The sequence below is a fragment of the Acipenser ruthenus genome, chromosome 2 (genome assembly GCF_902713425.1).
Source record: "Acipenser ruthenus chromosome 2, fAciRut3.2 maternal haplotype, whole genome shotgun sequence".
NCBI lineage: Eukaryota > Metazoa > Chordata > Actinopteri > Acipenseriformes > Acipenseridae > Acipenser > Acipenser ruthenus.
In genome coordinates this window covers 14,970,582-14,996,255 of record NC_081190.1, presented here as the reverse complement: position 1 = coordinate 14,996,255, position 25,674 = coordinate 14,970,582, and the positions used below count along the sequence as shown (strand labels likewise).

The following is a 25,674-nucleotide window of genomic DNA, read 5'->3' as shown; positions in this document are numbered from 1 at the left end:
CTTCTGCTACAGCCAAATATTTCAAATTTTGACTCATCAGTCCAGAGCACCTGCTGCCATTTTTCTGCACCCCAGTTTCTGTGTTTTCGTGCATAATTGAGTCGCTTGGCCTTGTTTCCACGTCAGAGGTATGGCTTTTTGGCCGCAAGTCTTCCATGAAGGCCACTTCTGACCAGACTTCTCCGGACAGTAGATGGGTGTACCAGGGTCCCACTGTTTTCTGCCAATTCTGAGCTGATGGCACTGCTGGACATCTTCCGATTGCGAAGGGAAGTAAGCATGATGTGTCTTTCATCTGCTGCAGTAAGTTTCCTTGGCCGACCACTGCGTCTATGGTCCTCAACGTTGCCCGTTTCTTTGTGCTTCTTCAAAAGAGCTTGGACAGCACATCTGGAAACCCCTGTCTGCCTTGAAATTTCTGCCTGGGAGAGACCTTGCTGATGCAGTATAAATACCTTGTGTCTTGTTGCTGTGCTCAGTCTTGCCATGGTGTATGACTTTTGACAGTAAACTGTCTTCAGCAACCTCACCTTGTTAGCTGAGTTTGGCTGTTCCTCACCCAGTTTTATTCCTCTTACACAGCTGTTTCTGTTTCAGTTAATGATTGTGTTTCAACCTACATATTGAATTGATGATCATTAGCACCTGTTTGGTATAATTGTTTAATCATACACCTGACTATGTGCCTACAAAATCCCTGACTTTGTGCAAGTGTACCTAGAAGAATTGATGCTGTTTTGAAGGCAAAGGGTGGTCACACCAAATATGGATTTGATTTAGATTTTTCTTCTGTTCACTCACTTTGCATTTAGTTAATTGATAAATATAATCTATTAACATGTCTATTTTTGAAAGCATTCTTACTTTACAGCATTTTTAAACACCTGCCTAAAACTTTTGCACAGTACTGTATATAACCTCAATGGACGCTACGCGCCTGATTATTATTATTATTATTATTATTATTATTATTATTATTATTATTATTATTATTATTATTTTAACTAATGTGATTTACAAAGACTAGGGACAGCATCACAACTGCTGTTCCGCGCTTAGGGCCCAGAATCGATCTGGGACGACTTTACAGTATTTGATCTTTTTATGGAAGAGGTTGTGATTATTTTTTCGGTCATATCATTCCGTATTTTAAATTGAGCAGTGTCTCCGGACCTTTTGCCAAAAATAACAGTTTTATGTGCTAAAATATCATCGAGCAAAAGCTCAACTTGGGTGGCTAAGAATGTGTTTTTTCCTTTTTTCCCCCCACTGTTGAGTGACGACATATGCGCTACTTCGTTGTTTTCCAGTTAAAATGAAGACTAAATGTAACTAATTGGCTTGTTAATGAAACGGAAAATCATTTGCGAGTAAGAGAAAGTAACCTGCCCGTGTTGAAAATAAAGACGAGGTGCCAAAACAACTCGCAGTGAACTCTATTTTCTCTATTAAAATGCCCCTTCTGAAAATCAGACCCTATACTCTCACGTCATTAAAAAAAGCTGTAGACGTGTTTCATGATTTGTTAACAACTTGTAGATTAATGCAGCCCATATAAATCTCAAAGTGCTATATGAAGGATAGTGCCAATGTTCGCCAGTATGTACAATAAAAATAATTTATACATAACGTGTGCTTTTAGAAAAGAAACACTGGTCTGGACAAACACTGTGGTGCTGCAAGCCCAGAGTTAAATCAGAAAGCTGAGCTTCAGAGGAACAAAATGCAGATTTTGTGAGTGGATCTGTGAAATCTCACTTTTTTAGTTATAATGCGGCTCTAAGTTTTTTAATGTATACGCTGGGCACAGCGACAACAACAAGTTATCCGCCCGTAGGTTAACTGGACATGCGAAATAAAAGACGGTGCCACCGACGCTCTCCCCAACACGTATGCTACACGCCCACTTTGTCCGTGTAAGATTTTCTTTCTTTCATGCGGTGCAGTGTGTCTTTCGACAGAGAGAGAGCGCCTCGAATTTTCTTACTGTGAAACACACGCAGAGTGAAAAGCATAGAGGAATTTGTTGAGTATGTATTTTTCAGTTCAAGCTGTGAAAGCTGGCTAAAATACATTGCAACTGCCAGATTCAAGAACTATGAAAGCTGCCGAAGGTTCGTTTGTATCTCAGCTGTAATGAATATTCTTTGCAAATGACATTTAGGTTGGAAATAAAACATATTTTTCGGTCGCCGCCTCGTAAGGGGGGCTTTATGTTCAGGGGTTATAGTATCCCTGTTTGTCCCGTAGCGAAAGATTATTGCATAGAATTTTTTGGATAAGACAACTCTTGTGAAAAAAAAGGTAAGACAAATGTTGTATGGTGCATGTGTTTCCAAATCACGTTTATTGCAGTAAGATTGTATTTATTTTTGTTTTGTTTTCGGTGTAATTTGATAGTACACGTCAGTTCTTGTGCACAGTGGGAGTCGCTTGAATGTGTTTTTCTGGTGGTGGTCTGCACTCTACGGACAGTGCAAAGCAGAATCACTTGTTACATTTTAAAAAAGTTTGCAATTGTATATATTTTTTTTTTCTGAAACAGTTTTCAGGATTTCTACATCAACTCAGACCAGCGTACATCAGAATCTGGCATCCTTAGGATCTCACTATCGTATCATTCAGATGGTCATGATTTTTTGTATTGTTGTATTTTTATTGTTTTTATTAAGACAACCTTTTTTGTTTTATTGCTATTGAGATATAACCCAGCGGGAAATGGCTGGAGTGGGAACAAATGCTGCGGAATTTTACTTCGGTTCTAATATTCAGGTTAATTAGAAAACTTGATCCAACTTGTATTTAATTTTTTGGTTTATAAGCTGGCTTCACTGGTTTTTTTTTGGCAAACAGTCATATAGTGAAATATTTAGAAAGTTATGAATCAACCCACAATTACTCAAAACCACAATGACTTTGGCTTTAGTCTTTTATGCCACAACACGTTATTAACATAATGCTGTAATATTATTTATACTTTATTTTAGATTTGGTTGGTTTATGCCCAGAAAAATAAATGTTGGTAAAAAAAAAACAGAAAAAGGGGAAATATTGGTTTGTATTTTGAAAAATGTTTTCCTGAAAGTGATCGTTTGTATGCATCCAGGCCTGTGAAGAAGTTGGTTTTGTCACAAATGCACCTTCTTTCTCTGGGTGGGAATCCCAAAACAAAACCGTGCCCGCAACAAAAAAGACTAGAGAGAGACTGCCTCAGTAAATACAAAAAGACAAGCTGTGTGTCGATCAGATTTTTTGTAACAGAACTCGTACCACGAAAACCAAGCCTGTCCACCCTTACTACAAGTTGTAATGGTTATATCACCTACTGATGGTGAGCAATATTTGAATTATTACTGTTGTAAAGTCGTTTGGATTTTGCGCTGAAGAAACATAGTTTTCTAAGAGCAAGAAAAAAATCTCTCTGTGACTTTGCTTAATCCCAATTTTATCAGTTTCCCTCCCCAAATACCTCAGCTAAACCAAAAGCATTACTCAGCAAGCTAGCTCACAGACGCTGCCCTGCTCTGCCTTGAGCATTGTCTGCTTGGTTTGGAGGTGTGAAATACACCAGGGTCCAGTTAGCATAGACTCCTATGGTATAGCAGTTTCACCCACTGCAGGTTTTAATGTGTGCTTGATTAGCCCCTGTGGATATATAAAAAGCTCAGGTGTGTCTTATTAAACTCATTTTAAACTCTCTGTTTTAGACATCTGTTCTGGATCATTTATCTACATGTACTTGATGATTTCTGCTCAGGGTGATAGTGCACAGTGTTTGTGCTGTATGTCGACTCAGGCCGCCTCAGTTAATATTTGTTTTCCTTTCTGGATTGCTATGTAAAAAGCATGTCAAGTTAAAAAACAGGTTGTCGGACAAGGTGTGGCAGAGATGGGGGAGGCCCACTGAACCCTCAGGTCTCCTGAGCTATGTGGGGATTTGCTACGGTGAGGGGGAAAAGTGAATCACAGATGTGGCCATTCCATAATTAGGTAATTGAGTGATATGGGGAATGGCCACAGGTATGTAAAGGAAGCAAAATCCTTTGTTGGGGGTGAGTTTTTAACTGTGCTGTTGAATGTTGTAGTGTAGGTGAGTGCCCAGCCTTTTAACTTTTTATTTTGGCCCCTGTGCCTTTGTTTATTCGTGTTGAATTAAACTGCAGCTTCTGTCTCTGGGTTTGCTTTCCTGCCACTGACCAGCCTTGACCGCAACGCTACCCTGCTACACATGACTATCTAGAATTCTGAGCGCTGTTCTCAGTGGGAAGCTGCATTGACAGATGCCTTGAAGTTAGTTAGTTTAACTGATCTGATGATGGGAGCCAATCCACAGACCAGTATATACTGTAGGTAGAAATATAAACCAGGATCTTAGACAATTTGAAGAATCATTTTAAATATAACTCTGCTTTTTAACATCGACAGGACTAATATGATCTGTCGTTTTAAAATGTAAGTGGAATCTGCCATCAAACACATTGCATTGATCTACACCCCACCATTGTCCTCTGCATCCATGTTAATGCTTTACAGCCTGCTTGATTTCTGTGCATCAGGGCTGGCTTTAGCCTCTCATTTTAACAAGGCGAAAATAGAAAATAGAGTCTTTATCTGTAGACTCACACAGTATAGTGTTATAAAAGAGAGCCAACGTGAAACAACCCCCCCCCCCCCCCCCACATTCAACCAAGAAAAACACAAGGATCGAAAATAAAAGTAAAAAATAAATAAACATCATAGAACAGTATAATGTAGGGCTTCTGATTTTCGGTTTTAACAGGTAAACACAGATAAAACACCCCCAATACAAACAATAAATAAAAATAAAATGAAATCGGTGTATATCCAATGAATACCGGAAAAACACTGGAAATGGTGACTCGGTTCACATTGACTTTCCCCCTTTCCCCATGCAGTTAGTTATGCAGTGTCCCTCCTTCCTGGCTTATATCCAGGATGGATTCGTTCTGAATACTTTAAACCCACCCAAACTACTGAGTGCCAGCAAATTCCTACATTTTTATAAGAGAGTCAGCAGACAGGGAGAATCGTACGTGCTTGCAAGGTTTAAAATGGAGATTGCAATTAGATATTGAGGATTGTTCTTTCTCACAGGAATTAAAGCTACGTTACAGTTAGGGAGTATTGTACACACTGACAGGATTTAAAACTGGATTATAAATTGTGGACTAAAAAAAAAAAAAAACACACACAAAAACCCCAGAAGAATATGCCCGTGACCATAAGAATTTAGTTGTGGAAGACAGCAAAGGAAAGAAAGTTCTAGTGTGCAAGTACAGTCAAGTTACTATACATACTGTGCCAGGAAAAAACACTTAAGAATTATGGGAAGTAACTGAAAAAATAATTTCATACAGTATATAAAAAGCGAAAGCCCAGAAAAAAAAAAAAAAAAAAAATCAGGGTATTACATCAACCTCAAAAATAGCTCAAAATAAACACAGAAAAATGAAATTAATAAACACAGAAAAACAAAAGCCCTAAGTATAATATGTCATAGTTACAGTATTGTTAATCATAATGTACAAGTAGGTGTGGTAAGCAGAGTAATCACTGAGTAGAAACACTAAATGAGCAGTAATAGCAATGGGAAACCTTTTTAAAGTGTACAGTTATAATGGAAGGTTTCCAAGGTCCATTTCTATAAGGGTTGTATTATAAAATATACTTAAGAGTGATGTTAGATCCTGACTCGTGTAATTATTATTATTTATTAGCAGACGCCCTTATCCAGGGCGACTTACAATTGTTACAAGATATCACATTATACATATATCACATTATTTTACATACAATTACCCATTTATACAGTTGGCTTTTTACTGGAGCAATCTAGGTAAAGTACCTTGCTCAAAGGTACAACAGCAGTGTCCCCCACTGGGGATTGCACCCACAACCCTCCGGTCAAGAGTCCAGAGCCCTAACCACTACTCCACACTGCTGCCCTAATACAGACATAAAGGACATACAGAACACAGTTGCATGTGTGTAACTTCTATTTACCAGATTTTCAAGCAAATATTGAGAAAGGGACAAATCAGAACAAGCAGACTAGTCTCTAACTTCACAGGGACAAGCTTCATGTGGATCTTTTTTGCGACCACAAAGGTCTGGTTTAGTATGATGCAATTCGTACTAAACTGGATCTAGTTTACTAATGATCCCAATGAGCTGATCAGCTCTTGGTATGTGGCAATTGTTAGTATCAGTGGCACCAACAGTAGTCCAAGCAATCAGATCAAACTCACATAATCCCTCTGTTGGGAGCATCAAGTGGACTAGATTTGCTACACTGCAATTGACCCATGGTAATGTATTTAGCAAAGTGCTCTGATTAATTAAAAGGAGGAGCGAGGTCAGGTTGAAACATTTAAAAAGAAATGTCTGTATACATCTTTAATGGCAGTATTTTTAGTCTTGTGTCACTCTCAAATTGTATGTTCTTCATACAAGTTGTAACCTGTTTTTAGTTCTTTGATCCAGAGGTGTGAAACTCCTTTCAGAAGGGGAGAGAGGGAGACACATCCAGATTATCAGAACACCATTCAAGCAGGATAAAGATGATGAGGATGGGAAATGGGTAAAAACACAATGGGTTTCAAACACACAAATTCTGTCTATTAATACTATTACTACTACTAATAATAATACAAATAATAATAATTAGAAGAAGAAACAAAATGACAGTGTCAGGCAAATCTATATTTTACTTAAATATCATGTTATAGTATGCAAACTGGGAAGTGAAAATATCTGTGAGGAGAACGGTATGTTCAGGAACAATATTTATTTTATAGCACATTAGTTCAGAAAAAAATGTGTTGCAGTTAAAACATTGAATAACATTTAAAAATCCAGTTCCACTGCATATTAAAGATTGGAATCTTGAATTTCTCAGCGCTCTATCTCTTAGATCATTTAATTTGTTGGGGCATATTTTCAAATCATTACCTACAGCCTTTAATAAACTCATTACGTTGGTAGAAGAACAGTACAAAAACAAACTTTACAGAGGTCTTACCAATATGTGTTGTGACTCAAGGTCTCTTCAGCACTTTGCAGTTGTTTGTTTCTCAGTGTTGTAACATTATGTCCTGTGATGGGTTAAAAATAGTTTTGTTTATTTTTTGTGTAAATAGGATGGAAGAGCTGAAACAGATTTGTTGGCAAAAAAGACAACATAATGTATCCAATAATCTAGTAAACACTCCTCCAGGAATCATTGAATTTAACATGTAAAGGCAGAAAAGTACTTTTTGTGAAAAGCTTTGATGAAGAGGCACTGGGCAGGTACTGTAGATCAAGTACCACCACATATACAGCTCTCCCTGTTCCTTGATTAACATGTTGGATGCATAAGGGCTTCTTTAAGTCCTTCTTTGAACCTCTGTAAAAGAAACTCAGTTTAGGTGCTCTAATGTTCCAATAAAACTTTCTTCAGAGTTCTGAACAGGACTCTCCTCTCGATGTACTGTATGTGGTGTGTTTTTAAAGACCAAATTCATTTGCACACCCTGTCTTACAATACTGTTTGGAGAGTAGTGTAGTCTATATTAAGGAACTGCAGTATGCTTTTCTAAATTTTATTAGTGTGCCCAATTTTTTTACCCCAGATTTTTCTCCCCAGTTTGGAATGTCCAGTCACTTTTTCCCCTCACCGTAGCAAATCCCCACACAGCTCAGGAGACCTGAGGGTTCAGTGGGCGTCCTCAGATCCCACGACCAAGCCAGCTTCCTCTTTTACACCCAGGAACTCGAGAGCGGATGTCAGTGAGCTCCCGGTCTCTAGAGGTAGTGCAGCCCTGCAGGTGTCCCCTGGCCAGCAGGGTGACAGTTTTGCCTCCGTAACCCATGGGAGTGCCAGAGGCAGTATGCTTCTAAGATACTTCCTATACAAACGTTGCGTTTCTTATCAATTAAGAGTACTTAGCACAATTGCAAGGTTGTTGAAAAGTCTGGAATAAAACACAAATTGACTGGTTTTAGTGAGCCTGTAAATCATTCAGTCTTGGTTTGTTGTAAAACCTGTTGATAATTTATTACGTTTCTATATAAAACCACACAGAGTACATCGTAGCTTGTTTGAATATCCTCCTGGAGGCTTGATTTAATTTGACGTCTTACTGCATTGTACAATTCGAAAAAACAAAACAGTATGATTATGAATTTGTCTCTAGTTATTTATGTTTAGTGTCCTGTATATTTTATAAAGTTGAAACACTATTCGTATCACAGTAAAACAATAACAAATACAATTTTTTTTTTGCTACTGTATTTTGCCCCAACATTCATCTCCTTTCAAGAAACAAGTTCGAAATAGCAATTAAAAAACAGTTTACTACTCTTCTGACCAGAAAAGTTATCCGTACTGCCCTTCCTTTTATAGAAATGCTATATAAACTGATTAAAAAAAAAAAATCATAATGAACAGTCTAATCAAACATTTTAAGCAATGGTTAAAAATATAGCCAGCTGCCATTACTATGCCATTTGACCATTTAGCAGTTACTGATAAAAGGAAAGAATACATTATGCTTGTTACTCACCATTGAATGCTGTTCCACATTTTGTACACCTGTTTTCTGTGTTGTGCTATACCCTCATGTAAACTTTCAGTTGTTATTGCAGCAGTATGGGGTAGTGGTTAGGGCTCTGAACTCTTAACCAGAGGGTTGCGGGTTCAATCCCAGGTGGGGACACTTGGGCAAGGTACTTTACCTAGATTGCTTCAGTATAAACCCACCTGTATAAATGTGTAATTGAATGTAAAAATAGTGTGATATCTTGTAACAATTGTAAATTGCCATGGATAAGGGCGTCTGCTAAGAAATAAAAAAATAATTACAATATACTTACCATATGCTACAATAAAACATGTGTTCTCCCTCCCAAACAGTGTCTCTTTTGACTTTCGGCAACAGTGACATCAAAACAGCAAAGCTCTTGAGTGTTTTTGATTGTCAGCCAGATAATTGTTGCTGCTTTGTATTTATGACAATCTGTGAACAGAATTTTGTCGAAAACTTGAAAGAAAACCTAAAAAAACACCAACAAAAAAAACCCAACAGGTGTGAATTTCAAAACTTTTTATTACAAAGTGTAAATTACTTTTTTTTTTTGTTTGTATTGTCTGTTTTCTAAAAGGGGTTTGGCGTCTGTCTTGTGTTTCAACACACTCTCTAATCTTAGAGTGAGTTTACAGAACACTTAAAATAACATCTTTAAATAAAGTGCAAGATAAAACGTGTGAATAGTCCTTGTTGCATCAGATTGTGATAACAAGCCAGAGATATGGCAAGGGTCAGTTGGGTTTGCACGACACTGACTGCTTTGTGTGGTTTTTATTTTATGAAATGTGTATTTAAAAAAAAAAAAAAAAAAAGTATTGTAACTAATGAAGCTGGTACAAAAGCTATGGAAATGAAAGTCAATGTTGTGTCTAAACATGAATTGGGCCTTTTCAATGAATAAATAATAAGCAGAGATGCAGCAGCTGGGGCATTTCTGGGCGTTGAAGTTGATATTTTTTTATTTTTTAACCCGTGCCTGTCTTGAAGCAGACAAGGGTTGTATTAGCCTTTTCACAATCACACACGTGAGATCTAATAAAATGCAGCTTGCAAAGCAAATGATCATCAGTAACATCCCATCAGAAGTGTTGCGGACAAACAAGTGGCTTTTGCTTTGGCTTTTGCTTTGCATCGGCACTGTTAAGTAGTCATAAGGACAGTGGGGCATGAACCGGAATTGAATTGACTGGAGCCCAACAAAATCATTTTTTGCTTTAGTAACCACTGTTACCCGGGCATGAACATTGCTTTAGTCCCAGTCTTTTGATCGGGTGGGGAGATAGATCATAATGACTTGCCAACGTGTGATGTCCCCTTTAAAATACCTACGCTGAGTTAGTTATATGAACAATACTGCGTGGACTGTGCTCTGCGAATTCAGGGATTGACTACTGCACCTGTCACAGGTCTGTCGTACAATTCTCTATCACTATTTAACATTTTAACAATTAACACGTGGTTTATTATCTAAATGTGGTCCCCTTTCTTATTCACCACCTCTGTGTTTCTGTGCTGACAGGTTAAAGTTATCAGGTCCTGCCGATCAAGAGTCCTTTTTAAGTACCTGTAAGACCTGCTACCCTATACTAGTGTTACATTTAAAGAGCACCGTATTACTGTTGCAGGCAGATCAAAGATCACATTTATTATTTCAAGCGTTTCTTGTACTTTGTTTGGACTCATGACTCATTGAAACTTGGCACATACTGTAGTGTACCATGCATGAGTGTTTGTGGCCTTTTGAAGTAAGACTGAATGGTTATTTATTTAGTTTATTAAACCATTTTTTAACAAAGTTCTTAAAACTTGCTACAGGGTTGCTTGCCTCCTTCACATGTATCATTTCACTAAATGCTGAGTGATTTTATTTGATTTAAAGTTCACTAAATGCTGAGATTTGATTTAAAGTATCCTGCTTCATACCTGAAAAGCAACAGAATGAAAGTTAATGTTTGACTACTGTGCAAAGTCTAAACCACCAGAAAAGCACATCTATGATTATTTGATTTTATTTATTGTGATTACAGCATGACAGTATATTTTGTATAATTACAAACGGGAATAAGGTTCTGTTGGTGGAACAAAGTTACTCTAATAAAACTTTACTGTGGTAAAAGCAGAGCAAAGTGTAGTAAAGAACAGTTACTGTACTGTAGGAATTAAAAAGCACAATAAATGCAAAGTACACGTTTGTGGAAAACAGAACCAGTAACTTCTTATTTACCGTGAAAAAAAAAAAAATATATATATATATATATATATATATATATATATATATATATAAAATAAACTTTTCACGTATATTTGTGTATCAAAAGAAACGTATCACTTATATTTGGATAAAATTCACTAGATGTGATCGAAAAATGATCTGTCGATGTTGACCAGGTGTTGTGATTCTTGGTCTCCCAGTTTGTGGCCTGTCATTGACAGAGTGTTTCTGGTTATACCATCTTGCCAGGTTTGAAATTGCTGGCTGTGAGCACCCAAGACGATGAGCCACACCATTACGCTGCTCTAGTCCAGCCTCCAACATGCCGATTGCACGAAGGCGCTGCTCTCGACAGATGTGGCATATTGTTTTTTTTCTGTGATTTTCTTTATAGCTTTCAACAGCTGAAATCACTCCTAATCCAGTGTCCAATCAACTGTCTCACTAATTAGGTGATTAAGTATCACTGCCGTAGTTCTCCAGATAATCATTTATATAGAAACATGAAAGCAACGCTACAGGAGTTGAGAATTACCTCAGAGGGGGCTCCCGAGTGGCGCATCCAGTAAAGGCGCTCCGCGCAGGATGTGCCCTATAGCCTGGAGATTGCAGGTTCGAATCTAGGCTAAGTCACAGCTGACCGTGACCGGGAGTTCCTAGGGGGCGGCGCACAATTGGTAGGGAGGGCTTAGGTCGGCAGGGGAATCCGCGGCTCACCGCGCATCAGCGACCCCTGTGGCCGATAGGGCGCCTGTGGCTCTGCAGCGGAGCCGCCAGATCTGTGTTGTCCTTCCGGCACTATAGGTCTGGTGGCATTGCTGTGGATCTGCAGTGCGAAAAATGACGGCTTGGCAGGAGCACGTTTCGGAGGACGCGTGTTCCAGCCTCCGTTTCCCGAGTCGCCGCGGGGGTTGTGAGCGGTGAGCCGTGAGCCGGGGATACAGATAATAATTGGGCATGCTAAATTGGGGTGAAAATCGGGGTAAAATAATTGGCGACGACTAAATTTATAAAAAAAAAAAAAAAAAAAAAAAAAAAGAGAATGACCTCAGTGTCACTTTCCAAAAAAAAGTTGTCTTGGTTGCCAGGGGGACCAGTCAAAGTAAATTCTTACTGCTACTATTCAGATCTCAGCACCAAGATTTACCAACTTTGTTCTCAGTCTAAATGCAAAATATATTCCCTTATTTAAGGGAACCAGTCAGTTTATTTTTCTAATTACTGTTATTTTTTTAATTTGGTTTTATGTTCTCAAAAGCCATTCAACCGAAAAATATAAAACAAATTACAAGCAAATTATTGTGACATAAATCTGTGGAGGTCACGTTAAAGGGCAAACATTATAGAGTACTTAAATATAGTTCCTGCTTTCAGTTGCATTGCAATAAACAGGTGGTCCCATGGGTTGGTTTGGTATACATCATGTGATGTTTCAACTTTTTCAAATGAAAGGTGTTTACTTTTTTACTTACTTCTTACGGACCGGCTCTTCAAAAAACATAGAGATGGTCTGAGACCAATCAAGTTTGAAAGGTCCTAATTAACTCATGTTTACATGCCAATAAAGTTTCTGTAATGTTTTTTCAATATGAAAATATACTTTTACAAGAGCAAGCTTCTCATTATTAGGTGTGCTAACATTGCTTGTCAGAATGTATTTATTTTGTCTAGGGATCACAAAAAAATCACCAGGGATCTTTTTTACACTAAAATAAGATTGCTGGCCTGATTTATTTCTCAGCATTGGTTTTGTTAGCTGCTAGTCAGTACTATTTTGAGATCATGTTAAGGCTAATGTTCTTGTGGTTAAAGTCAAGATGTATCAGTTCCCACAAGGACCAGTCAGATTTATTTAATATACAGTTTCTTTTTGCTCAATGCAGTTTTTCACAGCATGATTCCCTGTGAAAGGTGTTTGTGGCTGACCATTATCTGAACTAGGCAAGTCTTGATGACCGTATCTCTCCAACACACTTTTGTGCATCACTGTAGTGTAAAAACCTAATTTATACAGCATACACCTTAACCAGAATCCAAATGTAGAATAGACTGGTATGTGGGTCATCAAATTATATCATTTAACAGTGCGACTGTACAGTGTAGTACGGTCTCAAAACAGGGGTTAGAGTTTATCTTTCTGGAAGCTGAACCCTTTCCCTCAGCCACCAACAAAAGGAGTGTATATATATATATATATATATATATATATATATATATATATATATATATATATATATATATATATATATATATATATATATATATATATATATATATATATATATATATATATATATATATATATATATATATATAATATAAATACAATTCTGGTTAAACCCAAAACATAAAAGTTGAACAGGCTTCAGTCACTGACTTGGCCTAGAAATAAACTCAACTTCAATGAATCACTTCTTAGGGAGTGTACTCACTACCTGCTTGGTCATTAAGGAGTTAAAACTAATAAGGATGCCTTATAAACAGAAGCCACAGGTTTTATAATTTCTGTGTTGACATATTTATAACTGTATCTGTGCCTCTGAGAGCTTAACATTACATATTGAGACATAATGTGTAAAGTTTGGCTCTAATGTCTTGTTCCAAGGGGGAGATTTATTCTGGGTTTCTCTGGCTGTATTGTGAATCACAAGAAACAAGTAAAGTTATACTGTATTATGTCAGATGTTATCCTCATGCTAATTAGTGTGGATGGGAACTAGAATTGGATAACAAGATAATATTATAAGATAATATTACATCTGGAAGCAGACTTTATTATGGTAAGGCTTCCATCACAGGAATGTAAAGATTGATATTTCCTGTTGAAATGTAAAGATTGTTCCTTGTGCAAGCATTAGTCGTATTTAAATGTCTTTTTGTTTTATTATTCACCCTTGAATTTGCTATTTTGTTTTGTTTCAGTGGGAATGCTTTAGATATCCAGCTATTGCAAAAGCTGCTTCTGAACATGTTGTTGTTCTACTCATAAGCAAAATATACCATTCAGGACAGCAGTCAGAATATTGGAGGATTTGCATTTCGTATATGGGGATCAGTTTGGGGTGCTTGCATTGCAAAACTGCAGTGCTCATTTCAACTAGTATCTGCCCCAGTTTCTCAATGCAACGTATTTAATACACTTAATTCACATGTTCAGTACAGACAGGCGATAGAGCCTTTAAATAACAGGTTTAAACTATTACACGGTTATACCACGGCTAAAATTATGATACCGCTCCTCGACTCTACAGAGCTTAAGTTCAATATAAGTCTCAACTGACGCCCTCTGCTTTGGAATTTGAGAGTTCTGTTCAGGCCTCTGATTGGAGCATCCATTACATGTGACCGCCTGCTGCCAATCCATATAAGTACTTGCTTTAAAGAAACCATACAAATAGACAGGATACAAAGAAGGAAAAACAAACCGCTTTGTGATGAATTTACCCTGTTTTTGAAGCACAAAATCTCAAACCATGTCAACGTGAAGCGTCATTTTCTCTGCACTCCTGAATTCAATTGGTAACCCCCCCCCCCCCCCCCCCCAAGCAGCTTGGTAAATCCAGGAATTAAACCACTCAGGAGTTGTTAAAGTCGCAGGTTGACCTGCACAATTTCAAAATCTGCATGAGCTCTGTAACAGTGAAAGCTGCCAGAATGGGATGTGGAGAGGGTGTGTTATGCGTAAATCAGCAGGATGAGGTCTGAAACATGTTTACCTATTATTGATTAGCATCCATGTTGCCAGGCAATGTTTCCCTTGAAGATCTTTCTGCTGGAAAAGCTGTGAAGCCAGTTTTTAGCCAATCAGAAATCAAAACTGAGCACTCCACCCCAAGTGCAATGATAAATAGGCAGGTTTGTCTGCCTCTGGACAGAGCACAGCTGTTAAGCGTCCAAAATGAAATGCTGTGAGTAACTATGCCACAAATGAGGAATGACCAAATTACTTCTAGAGATGTGCAGCGTCAAGGGAAGTTATAAAAGGATATTCCTCATGAGTGTATAAAACTGTACTTCATTTTCTTTCCATAACTAGGGAGTGGCGTGTTCTGAAAGCTTTGTGAACCTGCAAGAGCACAATCACCTATCCAATATAGAGCTGTCACAGTCTTCAACGGGACTGCTACAAATCAATTGCAATCCATTGCTGGTCTTCAGCAAGAGTTGATTTTGATGTCATACTGTTGAGAAAATGTATAGAGAAAAATACATTTATTTTAATGTAGTTTCCTTAAAATGTATTGCATGTATTGTGTATAGGCCTAAATGACTGTTGTTGACAGAACAGTACAGTTTCTCCATGTTGTCTAATGAGAGATCTTTTTCAAACTGTACTGCAAGCTGGTAACCAGTCCAACAAGCATATTTAAGATTTATATTCTATGGATGGTGAAACTGTGCTTTGCCGGCTTAGTACTTGTGCGTGATTTACAAAACCAGGTGATTAATAAAGTTCTTGACTTTTTCAGACTACTGATATTTAATTGGTTGGGCTGTCAAAAACTATATTTTGGGAACCACATGGTCTTTTGGTATGAGGTGCAGTTCTACATACTGTAGAAATAGATCACAGTGGTCTACGTTGTACAGTACTGGAATCTGATTGGTAGAGCCATTGAAGGCTACATTGTTTTTCCATAGAAGCACATGATGAGGCTCTTTACTGAACAGGAAATTGAGGCCCCAGAGTACACATAACAATCCACCCTCATGTAGTATATGCAGCGATTATCTATTCTTTGGGCTGGTAGTGGACAGACTTCTGACTTGATTTAAAAACAAATCGCCCCAAAAAATGCTGCCTTATTATGCCCGTCCCCATCTGTAACAGCCAGTTGTCTTAAATTGTAGGATCCACTTTAGTTACAGGTTACAGCCGTTTTGTATTGGGGGGGGGGGGGGGGGGGGAGTGCATTGAATCGCACTACATGTTGAAAATCTAATCCCAGAGTGCTATGCATGGTTGCATCCAACTAGAGTATCCAATTACTGTGTGCACCAGGAAGAGTATACCTTTAACCCAGTGCATGTTTTTGACGGTTCTGCTTACTCCAGGGATTGATGGTTGCCAATTTCTGTATAAACAAGCCAGGGTTATTGTACACAGGCGAGACTCTCTTTTTTTTAGACTGTAGTTTTTGTTTTGTTGTTGTTTGTTTTTCTTATCATGGGTAAACAAAAATAAGAGATTATAATGATTCCCGGGAACTGATAGGCTACTGCACATGTCGAAGGTTTTAAACAATAGTTGGTCAGAGTCTTGCATTACTACTGTATATCTAATGTATCAAATGTATCTTCAGACACATTTTTAGACTTGATTAAATCAAACAATGGTTCACATTTGTTTTGCTTCACACAGTATCTTAAATACTGAACTATTGAAATGATCCAACAGTTTAATTGCCTTGAGCAATTGTGGGTCAGTTCCCTTCAGTTTTTGGTACTGGTACAGATGACAGTCAAATCCAGTGGCGAAAGTGGCCATCTTTTAACCCTCTGCTAGCGCTAGCTAATTCTAGTTTTTCTTCATTATTGGAAAACTGAGAAGGTTCTGAGCAGGCTAGAAAGCATTCTTACACCTGGGCGTTTAGCAGAACATCAGTGATGTATGAAATAGATATTCATGGCAGAAAAGCAAATCCCAGAAACAAAAATGAAACTGTCAATCAAGATCTGCAAAGACTTGAACAATAAACTTTGCTCCCAGAGAGTGGAAGCAGCTTTACTGGATTTGCCTTCTAATTGGAGCAATAAGTCAACCTCTCTTCAAGCCATACGAGTGTAGAAGAGCATGTCATTATCACCAGGAGACATACTAAACAGTAGGTGGGACTTTGATTAAAAGATAATGGAATACGTTTAATCTGTGGATACTGTGCATTATAACTCTCTACTTGGTGTGTGCGTGCGTGCGTGCGTGCGTGCGTGCGTGCGTGCGCGCGTATAACCAGAGCCAGCATAATGAGGAGTGACACAGTGAAGTAAATAACACTTGAACTGGACATGTGTTCTAAAGTTCTTCAAAGCCACAGCAGACTTGTCAGCAAGATGACAAAGAACCCTCAATGATCAATGTGTGACCTTCTCACTCGTGCGTGCCCTGTTTCCAACCCCCCCACTGCTTATTATGTCAATCAGCACTCTTAAGGGTATGATTTCAAGTGGACACAGGATTTACCAATGTGTAAGGGCCAGTTGGATAAAGGTGTCTGCCAAATAAACGAATAATAATAATACCCATAATAGCAAACTAAGCAGAAGATGTACTAAAGTGGTGCCCCTGTCGCAATAGTCGGGCACTCGTGTCATGCGTGTGGGTAACCGCTGATATGCAAGACAGAGAGACATGAGAGTTGGAGTTGAAACACCGCTCAGGCGTGCAGGATTTATTCACACACAAAAAGTAAACAAATGGGTCATGTGCCGCTACCAACGATGGTAGCGCACAGAGGACACATACAGGAGACTGTACAAAAACTACAAGTAAAAGGTGCCACACAGGGCGAGCGCGCTAGCCTTACTGAACAAGGCGTCCCGCTCCAGGAACCTGCTCCACTACGTAACCCTCGCTATACATTACTTGGGATCAATATCCCCTAAACTAACCTACTTATGAGCTGGTATTCTTATGACAACTCCTGCTTCTTCATACGGCTTGGCTGGGCATTGCCTTCACAAGCATTGTGTTGCAGTTTAAGGGTTGCGTAGCTGTAGTTCCTGCAGAGCGGACACACTCCTCCTGAGTATATGCAGCGGTCCTCTGTGTAGCATGGCGTTGCAGTCGCCCAGAACGATCCCCACCGGATGTTTTTATGCTGACGGACACGCACTCGAGACCCGCCCAATCACTTGCTGCCCTTTCTGTCAACCAAACCTAGCAGGCAGCAAGTCTCAACAGAGCGCCTGTCTGTAAACAATAATTTAATCAAAATGAACAACTTCAAAAAACACACAAAACAAACCCGTTTCCACATATAATTTACACCAACTAATTTCCCCATGTGCAGGGCAATTGCCCTGCTATACATGCTGTTAGCGACTTTTTAGGGAATGCTTTGTGGCAGCAGTTTTTCTTTGTGGTTCAACCTTAGATGAATATGGAATTATGGGCATTCCTGCATAAATTCGCAAAAATGGGGCAGAGATAGTGCAAATTAGGGTTCACAAGTATTATAATGGGATGTACTAAAGCTGCTGACAATTGCGACACTTACAATTGCATCAATTTGTTAAGAACTTTTGAAAGCACATTTTAAACAGTCGCAATTGTTGCTGGCATTTCCCAGTCCGCTTTTTCTCATCCGTTGCCAGTTGTGCTCAATGCATTTTTGAGGCTAACACCCAAGTACCTAATTTTCACTAAAGTCAGGGTGTCCTTACAAGCCTTGAAAACAAATTTCTGTGACATTTCTGGTTTTCCCAGCATGTTGGGAGCAATAGACTGCACACATGTGCCACTAACCCCTCCAGCTCATTCTGAGCATCTGTATAGGACCAGGATCTATTGTGTGTTAATTATTATTATTATTATTATTATTATTTATTTTTTAGCAGATGCCCTTATCCAGGGCGACTTACAATTGTTACAAGATATCACATTATTTTTACATACAATTACCTGTTTATACAGTTGGGTTTTTACTGGAGCAATCTAGGTAAAGTACCTTGCTCAAAGGTACAGCAGCAGTGTCCCCTATCTGGGATTGAACCCATGACCCTCCGGTCAAGAGTCCAGAGCCCTAACCACTACTCCACACTGTCTAGGCTACTAAGTAGGCCAAGTTTAAAATAATAATTAAAATAAAATAAGAAAAACCCTAAAATCATTTAATTTCAATTTAAAATAATCTTTTATTCGCATTGTACACCAATGTATACAATGCAGCAGCATGATTTATTTTGTGTTACCAGTAGGCTAAAGTACAAAAAAAGTGTGCTAGATATTCATTTGATTTTACTACTGTACTGTATACTGTATAGGCCTACTGTGCAGATTTATATTTTTACATAATTTAATGTGTAGCCTACCCAAAACACATTAGTGTTATTTCAGTGCAATGATTTATATTTAAAATACATCGAGAACTGTAAATGTATGTGTGTGCGATTTTATTGTATTGTTTTTAAACCCGACACCTCCTTATGTCAGACAAACATGTCCGGTTTAGCGAGGGGCTACTGTATGATTATGAAAAGCTTTTTGGGAGTGAAGGTTGGGATCTGATGGGATTAAACTGCCTTTCATTTTATATATATATATATACGGAGCAGAATGCATTGTACAGATGACGTTTACATTTAACAAAAGTAATGTTATTTTGATTCTTGCACCCTTGCATGCATAGACGTTATCCTTCAGACACCCTCGGCTGCAGCAAACCACAACTCAACTCCTGCTATTTATTTGAACAGTGTCGCACGACTTTCGCAATGTATGCTAGACTGGAACAACTTGTACTGGGTTGCTTGCATTTTCAGCTCCTGACCTGCAACGCCAGAGGCAGTGACTGTGATATTATTTAATATTATTTTGTCAAATCTGTTACGAATGTGCCTTGGAGGATGGACCCTCTTTGAAGAATGTAGTTAAGCTGCTGTACTGTCCAGTTCATGAAATAATGGCTCTGACTTTTAGAACTGCCTATATACAGTAATATTAGGTATTTGATTCCTGACCAAATAGCACTTGCACGAGACGTGTTTAATTAAAACACCTCTAATTCAAAGGGATATCAGTTTAGATTTCTAAATGTTAAAGGATCCTAAATTGTTTTCTCGCTATATACTGTACTGTGTGACTACAACACAAGTTGTGCCTTCAGCTTATGAGTGTATTCAAAGTATCTATAAAATCCCTCCCTTGTATATTATTATGCCCAGTATACTTTACTATAATACACCACAGAAAATATTTTCTCTAAAGCTTCTGTTATAATACATTTTATTTTCATTAGTGGGTTTTGAGAGGAAGAGAGAGAACTGCACCTGTTATTTACAATGTCTTCATCTATTACCAGTGCCATAACAATGTGTCCTTTCCTGCTTAGGACAAGATATGACATGAAACTGGTGTTGGTTTTTTTTGTTTGTTTTTTTTATGTGAGAAAACTTATAAAAATGTCTGATTGTTTAAACTATTTACATATCAGTGACTAGCTGGTCTAAATTTAAATAGGACAGCACATGATCCCATATGAGGCAGTTACTCCCCAGTCAAGGCCTATTCACACTGGACGTGATGTGATTTGTCCTGTGATTAAAACTATAGCTGCGACACTACCTTTCACACCAGTGACAGGCATGCGTGATTGATAGGTAGCTCTCCTCTGATTGACTGGCCCTTGCTGCCGCATGACAAAATCACAAAAATAGACATCAAACCTATTTCGCTTCAGTGTCGTCCCGTCGCATCGCAGGCAGTGTGAATGGTTCGTATCAAAACTAAATGTTACATTTTTTTTCGTGTCATATGAATGGGCCTTCACAGAAATCCAATATTGCTCTTCAGATCCTCAAGAGATGATGGCCTACCCATGGTATCCTCTGTCTCTAAAGTAAAACAAAAAAAAGCAACTCGTTCTGAAGGTAAATGTTGTTCATATTCCTTTAGTATCAAAATAAAACAAGCAAAGGAGTGGTATGTCGGTATATGTAGACACCCTTACAAGTTGAAAGAATAACTTGAACTGGAATTCTCCAGGATAATGCGGTCCACTGTTTTGGCTCTTGGTTCGGTATAGAGGATTTTCCTCTGTAGGGGGCTAGAGGGATATAGTGGAGGTTCTGGTTTAACAGTACAGAAGACCTGCTTATCCAGTTGTGAAGCTCGGTTAGTGTATTGTTCAACACAAGTTATTAAGGTTGAGCTTGCGAAGTCCGGCTGTCCTTTCAATGTGCTTCCTGGCTGTATCCTCTGTGGTATGAGTCCAGGCAGATGTCAAGATTATATCTGATGGTAAGAAGATAGTTTCCATCCTGGGACAAAAGGAAACTTCTACAGCTTTCCCAGTCCAGAATATCATAATTATAGTGCTGTATAGAGAGGCTCTTATTATTATTTGTTTGAGGTCTTCATATAATCTGTGTCCTGCATGCATTTTGTCTAATCATCTATTTGGCTTTATGTTATGGGTTTCATAGCTTGCATACCATCGGTATGGTGATTGTCTATTGCAGTTTAGTAATACTTGGAACCAGGGTTTTATATTCTTTTGAAGTCTGGTATTGAAATGTACACTGTGTCCTTTTAATTTGAAGTACATTAGAAGGCTGGCAGTCTGGCATCTGCTGTAGCCAACTGGAGAGAAATCATTGTAATTATATATATAAAATAAATAACTGCTTAAAATAAACGTGGCCCATCAGCAAACCAATACTTAAGTGAGACATGAAATAGTTTTGGAATCTCATAATATATGGTATTAAAAAGAGCGATACAAAACACATATTTTTGAATAGCGTAAGTTTATTTTTCACTTTGAGATACCTATAGACATTTTCTGGTTTTTATCAGTTTTTCGTGAAGTATATGGAAAACTACAAAACGGTATGTAATTCAATATGTTAGCATAACATTATTCATCAGATTTCATTCGACTTTATGAAGCAAAATGAGTTCATTCTACAGGGTGATGCAAATTGTTTGGCCATCGTTGTATTAAGATAATAACCCCTATGTACAGGAAGGGATCTACTATAGCAGCAATCATGTTTTATAATCATGAGGACCAGAGGACTACATATTTTAACCCAGCACATGAATCAAATATTTCCTATTGAATTACAATGAAGCACCAGCAGCCTAATCTTCCATTCATGCTCAAGTCCTGATTTATTCATACGAATATTCCTTGATGAAGGGTCATGTCCAGTCTGGTTTTCCAGTTTTACTGAAGGTACATCTCATCTGGGTAAAGGAGCCCCTACATGTACAAATGTAGAGTAACATCATTCAGTTACATGGATCAATTAATAATACATAAATTAAATTATTAAACACGATCATTTTAATATACATAAATAGGAATGTAGTATAGAGCTCCTGGTCACTATGTTATATTATCTTTTGCAAGGGATATGCATTTACTAAAATCAATTTTTTGTTTTGATTTGTTATGCAAAAGCTTATGGTTCTGTTCTAATTATCTGTATAACTCATTTAAAAAATGGTAATTTGAAGGTAGGTAATTTTTAGGGTAATTACTCAAGCCTTAGAAACCCTTGGTACTGAATGCTGTAATAATTCTGTTGCAAAACTGGGATTTTATAAATAGCATTTTAAAAGAAAGATTACAATCCATAATACAGTGTAATAATGTTTCGTTTTTTTGTGTTATGAACTTTACTTCATGTTTCATATATGGGGTGAATCATGTATGTGTACAGTATGCTTGGTGAAGTTAACATTTTTCTGTCTGTCAATTGCAGGAGCTGGCATCATGGCTACAAGGCTAGTTTTTCTGTCTTTGGTATTCGGGGCTATGTCTGTGTCTGTGGGAGAGCATCTGACTACATCAGAGGGTGAGTTTGTGAAGTTAAAGTATTTTTTTAATAGTGTATTTGCATGCAGTATATCTTGTGTGTGGTGTTTAGTACTCCTGGAATGCGAGGGATAGCAGTATTGCACATGCTACAGTCAGGCATGCTTCCCTCTCAAAGCTCTACGATGCAGACAAATAAAGCTGAGACCACCACGTTTCCCAATTTCACCATAAACCATACATCTAAGTTGAATAATAACACATTTAATTAAGGTAAGACCTAACTGTGTGTGTGTGGTGCAAAGTTAATTCAAGTTTCTATGGTAAAATGTCTAGCTGTTAATACGCTGAAAGCATTTGGTTATTAAAATAATGGTAACAGGTCAGTTATTGGAATACTTTCAGTGTAAAGTCTGATTGATGACTGAACTGCTGACATTTTTAATGCGTTTTTATGCCAGCTTGTTCTTATTTTAGAAACAAAGAAACCACACTTTGAAATAGCAACACCACTGATTACAAAGTATTAAGGGATTTGTCTTTATTAGTTTTTAATGCTATTAATGAGCTGGAAGGCAGTTTTTTTTCTTTGAAAAGCAACAGGTCAGTGATTACAGCAGAAGTTTGTCAGGTTAATGTGGTTTCTGTGTAGGCTGGGCTTGTTAAGTTTCCCATTCAGTAATAAGAAACACAAGTTTGAGATATGAAACTCATGGAATGCATGAAGTTAACTGCCTTTGTGAGAGCTGTGCGCTCAGGAATGCAGCTACTGTACAGTTAACCGTTTGGACTTTTTAAATAGAGCCATATTCAGTTACTACAGTTGCTGACAACTGCCCTCAGTTTTCTTTTGATTGTTAGCTTCAGGTACATATTCTGCCTACTCAGCAAGCGGCTGCTGAGACTGCAGTGTGATTTTGTGAAAAGGACCTTCTTTTGATATCTCCGTTACACACAGACTTGATTCAAGGTGAGGTCCAGTCATCCTGTGTTTGCTTCAAAGATCCTAGCTCACAAATGTAGACCATATATAGGGGAACAGAGCAGAGCAGAGCAGAGCATGGGCATTAGGGAATGTCTTTAAACAATACATGAGTCACTTTGTGAAATCCTTTGATTTGACTCTGGCCCGATCTGAAATTTGAAAGCTTATATAAACACCTTGGTGAAATGTGCCAGTGACTTTAACCTTGTAGCTGCAGTGTTGTGTGATCATGTGACTTTTTGCCTGAAAGAGACCTGGCTCTCTTAAGATATTGGCGTGAAACAGGTTGCTCATATGTATTTTATGATTCTCGTAAGTCAAGCATCACTTTGGGTAAAGTACAATAAAAATTAACTGTTTGTTCAGTAACGTGGCAAAGCTGTCCTTGCCACAGTAAAACCTGATCTTGAATGTCTGCCATACAATTTCAAGTGTCCTCTATATAGACATAGTATTGTTCAAGGATCTTTTATAGTTGAGCTTGAAGGTAAAATACAGGGAGATTTTCTGTCTACTCTTGCGTAAGTGCTTTACTTAACTCGCAATGTACAGAAAATTGTATTGCAACATGGCTGTATCCCCCAGGAAGCCTTAAAAAGGTGATGCGTTTCACATGTGCTTGCTGTGATCATCACTGTCTCCACAAACAACATCACTGATGTTCCGTGCCTAATTAAAATAAAAACTGCCAAGGGGTTGGGAAAGTTTTTAAATTAGTAGTAAGTAACACTTTTATATTTGGTGCTGTAGTAGAATCGAGCATAGTGAAGAGTTATTCAGGTAATAGGCCTCTAAAAGGCTAGATATACTGTAGTGTGAATTAATTGGTTATGGTGGTAATCTGAAACAAAGAAGGTGTGACGTGAAATGTGTTTTGAGTCGTCACTCATTAGAGCACAAGTACCTGTATCATTAAAAAAACAGGAGAGGCTTTATACAGAGCTACCTCAGTATTTCACTGTATACCTTACAAATACAAGAATGTGAATGATCAAATCGTGACAGAACAAGGGAGCGCTGTATATTCACTTGATTTTTACAGTCTAGAAACCCTTCTGTGTGGCGAGTGCTGCAATAAAACCCTGCACCTTCTCCACTGAGCTGCTTGGGTAGCAAGCAGTCTTGGGAAAAAAATATCTATCTTGATCAGCCCTGAAAAGAATTGGATTGCACAGACGTTCTGAGGCCATCAGATATAAACTGTTTTAAATCTTTTTTTGTTTTGTTTTGCTGAAACTGCAGTCATCAGTGCATAACAGCGCTAATGGATATGCACTGTTCACCCTCAGCTCCTGGAAAAAATTGGCCTTTGAATTGCCTTGACCCTATACAAAACCTTGCATAAATGAACAAGGGAGTGTGACTGAAGGAAGCGGTCAGTCAATTTTATATAAGAGCACAGGTCATGGAGCTTTTAGTCCTGGAACTGACAAGGAATCAAGACCTGCATGAAATTCAGTGACCCTGGGAGTCAGCGCAAAACAACCTTACAATTTGTAAAGCTTGCTAAATTCAGTTCCTGTCCTCTCTTTATAATGTCAGTTTTAAAGAAAATCATGACAGGTTTGAAATGTGATTGTGACTCCTGAAATCTGCATTGCTACAAATTGTTCCGTGCACAGCAGGAACACAGGTTACAATTTGACTGCATGTTGGAAAGGATGTTCTACGAGTACAAAAAAGGAGAAATTCTAGAGAAATGCTACTAATTTGTAGCAAAGTAAAACAGAAGATACATTCATAACAAAACCAGAGATGCCAGAGATATTATGCTGGGAATGCTTTTGTTTTTGCAAAGTGATCATTACAGTACCTGCTAGATAATTATCCACGGCGACAGTTAAATGACCCAAGCTGAAGGCAAGGGCCCTTAAAGACAAGGTCAGTTATCTATTATTATTATTATTATTATTATTATTATTATTATTATTATTATTATTTTCATTATTATTGTTATTATTATTATTTATTAGCACATACCCTTATCCAGGGCGACTTACAGTCATAAACAAAAATACATTTCAAGAATCTACTGCCGAGGATATTAGTGTTGTGTATGAGGAGGGTTTTTAAATGTGTTTTTTGGTAGTATTTTGAATCGCTTTAGGTTGCTTACGATTCATGTCGCTGATTTACTTGTTAGTTTTTAGAGGGCATCTTTGAGATAATGAGCATTCTACTTGGAACCTGATTGGCTGAGATGTTCAGTGAGATTTTAAACGTGTGACAAAGTGTCCCTGTCATTGACAACTTTGTGCAGTTTCGTGTTCTCCACACTGACATTCTCTGGACACAGCACACCGTGGTAAGAGTTCAAAACCTGTGCGCTTATTCCTTTTTGACAAATAACAGAAAGCAAAATAAACCATTCAAAACATAAAACAAGACAGTACTACGGGCGAA

At 38.0% G+C, this 25,674-nt stretch overlaps 1 protein-coding gene across 3 annotated transcripts in view; it reads left to right on the top strand.

Moving 5' to 3' along the window:
* The window catches only part of LOC131697958 (growth hormone receptor-like), a 75,403-nt gene that overhangs the window by 20,550 nt on the left and 29,179 nt on the right, over positions 1-25,674 (top strand). Inside the window, exons 1-2 of one of the 3 annotated variants that reach the window (XM_058990082.1) lie at positions 1,875-2,114; positions 22,234-22,326. In XM_058990082.1, coding sequence (XP_058846065.1) covers positions 2,099-2,114; positions 22,234-22,326 — 109 coding nt within the window. In that variant the 5' untranslated portion in view covers positions 1,875-2,098. Of the gene's footprint in view, positions 1-1,874; positions 2,305-22,233; positions 22,327-25,674 lie in introns of those variants that run through there. The other 2 variants (XM_058990089.1, XM_058990092.1) reach the window with 2 other exon arrangements.